Source organism: Bison bison, unplaced genomic scaffold, assembly GCF_000754665.1.
Source record: "Bison bison bison isolate TAMUID 2011002044 unplaced genomic scaffold, Bison_UMD1.0 scf7180017864048, whole genome shotgun sequence".
Lineage (NCBI taxonomy): Eukaryota > Metazoa > Chordata > Mammalia > Artiodactyla > Bovidae > Bison > Bison bison.
In genome coordinates this window covers 5090667-5100773 of record NW_011494620.1, presented here as the reverse complement: position 1 = coordinate 5100773, position 10107 = coordinate 5090667, and the positions used below count along the sequence as shown (strand labels likewise).

Genomic DNA, 10107 nt, shown 5'->3' with positions numbered 1-10107 from the left:
CCCCCCCCCCCCCCCCCCCCCCCCCCCCCCCCCCCCCCCCCCCCCCCCCCCCCCCCCCCCCCCCCCCCCCCCCCCCCCCCCCCCCCCCCCCCCCCCCCCCCGCCCCGCCAGGCTCCTCTGTCCATGGGATTTCCCAGGGAAGAACACTGGAGTGAGTTGCCATGCCCTTCTCCAGGGGATCTTCCCCACCCAGTGTTTCTGATCTCCTCTCTAGTCCAAGGCCTCCTCCTATTTTGCTTGTTGTTCTGACCACATCCTCCAGTGTGGTTACTTTAGGGTAACCAGGCTTCTCCAGGCTTCTCCTGAGCAAACAAAAATATTCGGAGTTTGTGGCCGGCTGCTCACCCTCCATCAGCTTCCCAGCATCCTCAAAGTAAAATCCAGACTCTTGAGGGTGGCAGAGCTCTCGAAAGCTTCATCCACCGCCTCCTGCCCCAGCTCTGTCACCGGAGTAAGATGCTCCCGGATGCTCCTGGACCAGTGCGGGCTTCTCCCTGCCGTGGATCTAGTGCACAGCTGGCATTTGTTTGTTTTTGTGCATTTCATGTACTAGTCCCTTTTGTTGTTGTTGTTCAGTAGCTAAGTCGTGTCTGACTCTTTGCGACCCCATGGACTGTAGCACGCCAGACTCCTCTGTCCCCAACTGTCCCCTGGAGTTTGCTCAAATTCATGTCCGTCTCACCCTCTGCCACCGCCTTCTCCTTTTGCCTTCAGTCTTTCCCAGCATCAGGGTCTTTTCCAATGAGTCAGCCCTTCGTATCAGATGGCTAAAGTATTGAAGTACCAGCTTCAGCAACAGTCCTTCCAGTGAATTATTCAGGGTTGATCTCCTTTAGGATTGACTGGTTTGATCTCCTTGCTGTCCATGGGCCTCTCAAGAGTCTTCTCCAGCACCATAGTTTGAAAGTATCAATTCTTTAGCACTTAGCCTTGTTTTTGGACTAACTCTCACATCTGTACAGGTTTTTAATAAAATGATTGTTGAATGAATTAATGATCAAAAAGTCGATGATTGGACTTCCCTGGTGGTCCAGTGGTTAAAATTCCTCCTGCCAGTGCAGGGGACTCGGATTCCATCCCGGGTCTAGGAAGATCCCACATGCTGCGAAGCAACTAAGCCCACGCGGCTAGAGCCTGTTCTTTGCAACAAGCGAAGCCCCCAGTTGCAACAATTAGAGAAAGCCCACTCACGGCAATGAAGACTCAGCATCACCAAAACTAAAAAAAAAAAAAAAGAGGTCATTGATTGAATGTGTAAGTGCACTCGTGGGGCAGTGGGGCAGAATTCCTAATTTCGAAGATTTTAATAGTTTTAGAAAACGCAAGTTGTTCCCATCCCGGCAGTTCATTGTCCCCACCAGGATAAGTGGACTTAAAGATGGCTAGAATGTAGAACAGAGGGTATATTCCTGGATAGGATGTGGAAGGGTGGACCTGGTGTGGTGCCTGGCTGTATATCTCTGTATAAACATGCACACACACACAGACACGTGGGCAGATACACATTCAGCAACCGTGTCCAACTCAACTCCACTGGCAGCATCTGAGTATTAGCACTGGTCAAAACAAGAAAGTCAAACAGAAACCTGTGAAAATCTCATAAAGGAAGCAACCCCCCCGCCCCACACACACACTTGATTGTACCCCTCTGTGTGATCATAATGGCTGCTGAGCTGAGGGCTGGCTGTGAGGAGTATACATCTGTCCTGGCTGAGGTTGTAGCTCAGACAGGCGCTGGATTCCGTTCTTTGGAATAACTTGGAGTGGGGGGAATGGGAGGCAGCCTGGGAATACCATTCCCTTTCTTATTTCTTTGGAGTATCAGTGGATGCTGGCACTGAGAAGGGAAGGATTTCTAGTCCCTTCCCATCATCTCAGCACAGTGTACAGATTTTTCGGTGTCAGCCCAACTCAGTTGCTGCCCTTCTGCCTGAGTTCTGTGCAGGTATAAATAGAGACTTCCTGACTAGGACAGGTGACCAGAGGGAGGAATTTTTGACCGGTCTTTCTTGTATGTCACAAATGATGAGCACCAGTTGGGGACCTCACATGGGGCTTGGCCCTGGGGCAGATGCTAAGTAAGATAAAATGTAGTTTCTTCTGACTGTATTTAGAGCTCAGTCATGGAGCCAACCAGCTCTGATCATAGGGGAGTTTTTGATAAATGCACAATTTATCTAACATCTATTTTAACCTTAAATTTTTTTTTTAGGTCTGAGGAATAGTATTTCAGGACCATATTTTAAAGTAATTTTTACTTGTTGAAATGTGGTCAGCTATGTCCAAGGTATTTTCAAAATAGCCCAGCTGTTCAACTGACTGAGCCCCACTGGGGGGGCCTCATCTTGCTAGTTTTGAGATGAGCACTGCTTCTCCCCGATGTGTTTCTGCCTACCGCTAAGAACTTGGGGGAGAAGAGGCCAGGGGAGAAGAAAACAGGACGTGGCAAAGTGGCCCGGGCCGTGCTGTGTTGGTTTTCTTCTTCACCCCAGGACTTTGCGTGGGCGACGAATGCAGTTTCTCTGCATTTCAGCAGGTCATGCATTTTTTCTTCTCCAGGACACTGACCTCTACTGGTTTAACTCTGACTCTTAATCAACAGCTGTTATTTCTTAAAGATTTTTTTTTTTTCAAAGAAAAAAGTTTTTTGTGTTGCTTTCAAAATATAATTTGCGAAAAAATGAACACTTGACTTACAGGCTTTGTATAGTGGAATTTACATTTATCTAAGAAATTTTGAGCCTTCCAAATTGTGCTTTTGACCTCTGGGATGCAGTGTCTTTTTTTCCTTTTTAAACTGCTGTTACAACTCTGAATATAAGAGAACAGGTGTTTTTATAGCATTTTATTTTTAGATCGTAAAATTTATCAGTTATCAGATACATGTTCATGTAAGGAAGCGAACATGTTAATATTTAGTGAAGACAACACAGAATTTAAAATAACTGCATCCGCTCACTAGTTACGGATAAATCACTTAAGCTGTGTTGGGCTTATACTTTTGTCTCTGAAGGATGGTTTCTGTTTCATAGGGCTTAAATGTATATGCAAAGTGTTTGAGGGGCTGTTATTTCTGTAGAAATGTTTGTTACTGTTATTCAAATTAAAGCTAATATTATCCTGCTACCTTTTTGACTTGTACAGCTATTTTAAAAAACCTTTAACCAAGTCTGTGCTAATTGTGTTGATTTGATGTGTACCTTTTTTAACCAGGATTTTTAGGAACACTGTTACTTTAAAAACAAAAATGTGTGTGTTTATATATTTTAAAAATAATTTGTGCTTCTGAAAGACCGTTGGTTCAGCTAACACTAGAAGAGTGTAACGACCTTTGTGCTCATAGTGTAGCTGCTGCTGTGGACTTCAATATTCACAACCTAAAAGTTGAGAGTTATGTTTTATTTGGTGGTATTTTTAGGACTTCACGCCAGGAGACAGCATCTCAAGTAACCCTAAGAGAACAGCTCCAAGGAGGCAGGGGAGCAACCAGCTTATATAGAAATTTTACAATAAAGGCAGATAGTCTGAACATCAGATGATGATTGTTAATGAAAGAAAACCAGATATCCCAGGTTAACCTCTTGATGAAAGTGAAAGAGGAGAGTGAAAAAGTTGGCTTAAAGCTCAACATTCAGAAAACTAAGATCATGGCATCCGGTCCCACCACTTCATGGGAAATAGATGGGGCAACAATGGAAACAATGGCTGACTTTATTTTTCTGGGCTCCAAAATCACTGCAGATGGTGATTGCAGCTATGAAATAAAAAGACCACTTGCTCCTTGAAAGAAAAGTTATGACCAACCTAGACAGCATATTAAAAAGCAGAAACATTACTTTGCCAACAAAGGTCCGTCTAATCAAACCTATGGTTTTTCCAGTAGTCATGTATGGATGTGAGAGTTGGACTATAAAGAAAGCTGAGCGCCGAAGAATTGATGCTTTTGAACTGTGGTGTTGGAGAAGACTCTTGAGAGTCCCTTGGACTACAAGAAGCTCCAACCAGTCCATCCTAAAGGAAATCAGTCTTGAATATTCATTGCAAGGACTGATACTGAAGCTGAAGCTCCAGTACTTTGGCCACCTGATAAGAAGAACTGACTCATTTGAAAAGACCCTGATTCTGGGAAAGACTGATGGTGAGAGAAGGGGATGACAGGATGAGCTGGTTGGATGGCATCACCGACTCAATGTACCTAAGTTTGAGTAAACTCTGGGAGTTGGTGATGGACAGGGAGGTCTGGCACGCTGTAGTCCATGGGGTTGCAAAGAGTTCTTGACACGACTGAGCAACTGAACTGAACTGATTCCATTTCTCAGGCTTCCCAGGTGGCACTGTCGGTAAAGAACCTGCCTGCCAGTGAAGGAGGCGTAAGAGACATGGGTTTGATCCCTGAGTTGGGAAGATCCCCTGGAGGAGGAAATGGCAACCTACTCCAGTATTCTTGGCTGGAGAATCCCACGGGCAGAGGAACCTAGAGGACTACAGCTTATTGGGTCTCAAAGAGTCAGACGCAACTGAAGTGACTTAGCACCTAGCACCACCACCATTCCCATTTCTCAGTGCCTTTATCTGTAACTCACATGTAAGAAGCTGCTCCATGTGTAATCGAAACTCAGATGATCTGTAGTAACTTTAAACTCAGTATACTGAAGTGAAACTCGCCTTGTTTTCCTGCCTTCCTCTCCCCCGCCGCCCGCCCTTTGTTAGGGAGCAGCTCTGCACAGCCTAGTGGTGTCTGAAGGTGGATGCCTGGTTCACCCTGGGGCTCTGTGTAGCCCATGACATTAGTGAGAGCGTTTTTCTCAGGTTGAGACTTGAACCTCAGTCTTCCAACTGAGATCACTCACCTGGTGTAAGGAGATAATGAAGCTCAGGTCCTTGATGTCTCATTGCAGAAAGAACTCAGTGGGAGACGAAGTGATAGGTAAGAAGTGGATTTATGTAGAGAGAAACACACTCTACGGACAGAGTGTGGGCCATCTCAGAAGGCAAGAGCAGCCTCAAAATGTGGTCTGGTTAGCTTTTATGGGCTGAGTGATTTCATCGACTAATGAACGGGAGGGTTATTTCAACTATTTTTGGAGAAGGGGTGAAGATTTCCAGGAATGGGGCCACTGCTTTTTGGTTTTTGATGATTGGGCTCAAAACTGTCATGATGCTTATGGGTGTGTTATTCAGCGGGCTGATGTGTTACAATGAGCATGCTATACTGAAGACCTAGGTCTAGTGGAAGTCAACTCTTCCCCAAATCTAGTCAGTTTCTGTCATGTCCTCAGGGTATGTCATTCTGTTCAGGGTTATGACCTACCCCCTTCCTTCCTGTTTCATTAATAATCATACCCACCTCTTGAGATTCCCTTGGGCAGCAAGATCAAACCAGTCAATCCTAAAGGAAATTAGTCCTGAATATTAACTAGAAGAGCAACTAAAGAGCCTCTTGATGAAAGTGAAAGAGGAGAGTGAAAAAGTTGGCTTGAAACTCAACATTCAGAAAACTAAGATCATGGCATCCAGTTCCATCACTTCATGGCAAATAGATGAGGATACAACGGAAACAGTGACAGACTTTATTTTCTTGGGCTCCAAAATCGCTGCACATGGTGACTGCAGCCATGAAATTAAAAGACGCTTACTCCTTGGAAGAAAAGCCATGACCAACCTAGACAGCATATTAAAAAGCAGAGACATTACTTTGCCGTCAAAGGTCAAAGCTAGAGGTCGCAAAGAGTCTCGACGCACATGACTGAGTAACTGAACTAAACTGATTCACTGGAAGGACTGATGCTGAAGCTGAAGCTCCAATACTTTGGCCACCTGATGCAAAGAGCTGACTCATTGGAAAAGACCCTGATGCTGGGATAGGTTGAGAGCAAGAGAAGGGGACGACAGAGAATGAGATGGTTGGATGGCATCACCGATTCAATGGACATGAGTTTGAGCAAACTCTGGGAGATAGAGAAGGACAGGGAAGCCTGGTGTGCTGCAGTCCATGGGGTCACAGAGTCAGCCACGACTGAGTGACTGAACAACCAGGAAATGTCTCAGGATAACCAGCCTGTTGGGGATCTGGATGCCAGATTCTTTTATAGAACGAAGAGAAAAGTGGTGAGGAACCAACGTCAAGAGGCAGAATGGAGAGGGAGAGTCAGTAAGGAAGTAGAGTAAAAAGGGCCATTGGTTTTTCAAAACATCTCTGAGAATGGCCAGCCTTTCTAAGGGGTGTGTTAATCTCTTCTTTTCACAGGTGGACAGGGTCAGATTATCTCCCTGTGAGCTGATCAAAGGCACTTTAGTTAAACACTTAGGCAGAGGGGCAGGGTCCTCTGAGGCAGGCTGTTGCCTATAATAACAACAGCAATGAAAAGCAAGTGAAAGGAACAGTTCCAACTGGTTCTTTGGTTCCAATTGGCCATCCAGTTGTTTCTTCTCTGCAACATAACCCCCGGACAGCCAGGGAACTCCCTCATACTTATTTTCTAATGAGGGAATGAAATTGTGATTGAGCAGGACTCTATGGGGCCTTCCCAGGACAGAACCCTGCCCTGTATCCTCTGCTTTAGTTCCTCTCTGAAATACTTCGATAATAGTATCTGATACATACATACCGAGTTTTTTTTTTTTAATAGATGTGAAAACTCCCACCAAATGGAAGATGTTACCTGCTTGATGGCCATGAGCTCATAACCCACATAACCACTTTCTATACATAATGGTTTGCATCTACTAACCCCAAACTCCCAGTCCACCCCTCCCTCACTTACCCTCTGCCTTGGCAAACACATGTCTAGAAACGGAATGTTTTTAAATATTATAATGTGGTAACTGAAAGTCACAATCCCCCTCCTTTATAGAGATTGCTGTTGTTACTTGTTGAATGGTGCAGTTGTCTGTTTAGTGACTTTTCCAAGCTCTTTCTGCAAAGACTGTATTTCTTGTTGTATGTGATCATTGAAGTTTCTGTTCTTCTGAGGTCAACCAGTGATTTCATTAAGGAGAAAAAGGTCTTCCTTCCGTTTAAATTCTTTTGGCAAACACTGCCCTGGAAAGCCCTTCAGACCTAGAGAACTGAGAGAAAGGCCAGTTTCTTCTCTACTCCCTCAGTGAACCACTCGGCAAATCAAAACACACATCCCCCAGATTTGAAGGGCAGGGTTCCAGCACCCTGGTACCTGCAAGCCACTCTGTGAACACGAGCCACAGTCCCCACAGCTACCTGCTATGTGAATGGGACATGCATGATGGTAGCTGCAAGTAAGATGTGACATTTACTGCCACAAACCTGCTTCTTCATCCGGCATTCCCATGGATGCGGCAAGTGTCTAACTAGACTTTAGAATTCTGAAACAGTGATTCTGACAGTTCTTCCCAGCTCCATAATTGATTTGGTACAGGGACTGATTCTTGGAACTTCCTGTTCTATCATTTTCCATGATGGCACTCATGGAGATAATAGTCTCCATATTAAAATGTATTGGTGTATATTATGAAAAGAATTTAAGTGAAGGCTGATTAGGTGTATAAATAATGTATTTATTGAATTATTTCTTAGGAATTATTTTCCATTACACCTGTCCATCTCACAGATTGGCTGGTTGACCGAAAAGATGGAATTCTACAAGTGTATGTAGTGGTGTCCTGATACATCACTACATCGACTCTCGTGGCCACACAGAGAAAGGGCACGTCCTCGTTGTGTCTGTACTTAGTCCTTTCCTCCTATTGGGCGACCCACTGATTAACTGGGGAAGAAATCCAATACAGTTTAAAACTTAGTCTAAGGTAGTGACTTAAACAGTCTATTTAGATATTGTCCAGTTCTCTCTGAGATAAAAATGCTCAGTGTCCGCTTTTTACCCTGGGATGGTGTGAGGGTATGGGGTGAGAGTTGTGGGGTATAGGATCTCCTGGCAGCCATGGGGCACTGTTCATTTCCCTTGGTTTGACATTGGCTACTCCCTCTGGTCTCTGGGGCAGGGTCCCTTTACCTCCTTGTTGTGTTGGCCTTGTGCGTGGGTGCTGGTGTAACCTGTGGTAGGGCCTTTCTGGTTGATAAGAACCTAACAGTATCCCCTGACAGCATCATTTTCTCTTTGACTCCTCCTCTCCGAGCTCTCGGGATGTCTTGTTGTTCAGTCACTCAGTCGTGTCCAGCTCTCTGTGACCCTATAGATTGCAGCATGCCAGGCTTCCCGGTCCTTCACAATCTCTTGGAGTTTGCTCAGACTCATGTCCATTGAGTTGATGATGCCATCCAACCATCTCGTCCTCTGTCCTGGACGTCTACCACGTGTCCATCTGGTGTGGACCCTCATCCCCCACCTTGTTGCAGGATTACCCTGTTCCCTGGTGGGTTCCACAGTCAGTCCTCTAGCTTAGTAATCTGAGTCTCAAGAGTTTTATCATTGCTTGACCGTGTTTGGAAAAACCCTCTTTGAGACAATGGCCTAGCTTGTAAGACTGAATTTACCAGTAAGCCTTCTTTGTGTGTCAGATGTTGGATATTGCTTCATTATCTCTTCCTGTGTTCTTCCCTAGTAAATCCCAGTTACTGCCCAGGGAGGTGAATGCTTCCAGCAGACTAGGGCAAAGGCCATATACTCCCAGAGCAAAACAACTACTAGAATAATTTTCGAACACTGTCACATGTGGGTATATAAATACATATGAGGATAAAATTTAATTATCCTTAAATATTTAATTATAAAACAGTCATGTAGTTCTAAATATACGCAGCCTTAAATTTAAGGAATATAGTATCTTTAGAAAAGCGTAAGTGGTGTGTATGTGCACATATATATAATGTGCGTGTGTATATGTATATATATAGTTAGGATCTATATATTCATGTGTTGTATAGAGATATGTTATAAACAAACATGTTATACATATTTATATGTGATATATATTATTTAATTATAGCAATATGACTTATGTCATGTACACACACGGAGTTGCCCCTTGAACAGTTGGAGGCATTGATTCTCCGTGCAGGTTAGAATCTGCATATAAGGCTTCCCTGGTGTCTCAGTAAAGAATCTGCCTGCAATGCAGGAGACTCAGGTTCGATCCCTGATTTGGGACGATCCCACATGCCTTGGAGCAGCTAAGCCCTGAATCCACCTGCCAGTGCAGGAGACACAGGTTCGATCCCTGATTTGGGACGATCCCACATGCCTTGGAGCAGCTAAGCCCTGTGCACCCTAACTATTGCGTGTGCCGTAGAGCCCGGGAACCACAACTTCTGAAGCCAACGTGCCCTAGAGCCCATGCTCCACAACAAGAGAAGCCACCACAGTGAGAAGCCCGCACACTGCAATGAAGAGTGGCCCCCACGCGCTGCAACTGGAGAAAAGCCTGCGCAGCCACCACAGTGAGAAGCCCGCACACTGCAACGAAGAGTGGCCCCCACGCGCTGCAACTGGAGAAAAGCCTGCACAGCCACCACAGTGAGAAGCCTGCACACTGCAATGAAGAGTGGCCCCCACGCGCTGCAACTGGAGAAAAGCCTGCACAGCCACCACATTGAGAAGCCCGCACACTGCAATGAAGAGTAGCCCCTACTCGCTGCAACTGGAGAAAAGCCCGCGCAGCAACAAAGACCCAGCACAGCCATAGATAAATAGATCAAATTATGTTAAAAAAATAAAATCTGCACACGACTGTATAGTTGGCTTTCTGTATCTGTGGTTCCACATCTGCAGAGTCAACCATTCATGGCTTGTGTAGTACTGTAGTGCATTTTTGGTGAAAAACAATCCACTTATAAGTAGGCCTGTATAGTTCAAATCTGTATTGTTGAGGGTCCACTGTATGTATATTTAAGACCTTCTGTCAACTTTCCCATGACCAAAAATAGTGTGATTTAACACACCCATTTCTTTTGTTGCAGGACTGTACGTGTGTGGTTAAAGAGAGACAGTGGACAGTACTGGCCAAGCATATACCATGTGATGCCTTGTAAGTATCTGGATCTCTGTCTTTAAGAATCAGATGTGGACCCCAACTCCCCTTCCTTCCCAGATTGCCTGCTCTGTGTTCTCTTGAGTAGAGATGCATGAGGGTTGGGATTATCATTATAATGGAAAGGACCGTATTATATCATTT

At 45.0% G+C, this 10107-nt stretch overlaps 1 protein-coding gene across 2 annotated transcripts in view; it reads left to right on the top strand.

Annotated features, from left to right (window-relative positions):
- The window catches only part of WDFY2 (WD repeat and FYVE domain containing 2), a 157952-nt gene that overhangs the window by 34208 nt on the left and 113637 nt on the right, over window positions 1-10107 (top strand). For both annotated transcript variants that reach the window (XM_010835670.1, XM_010835671.1), the window contains exon 2: window positions 9893-9960. In XM_010835670.1, the coding sequence (XP_010833972.1) occupies window positions 9893-9960 (68 nt within the window). The remainder of the gene's footprint in view (window positions 1-9892; window positions 9961-10107) is intronic.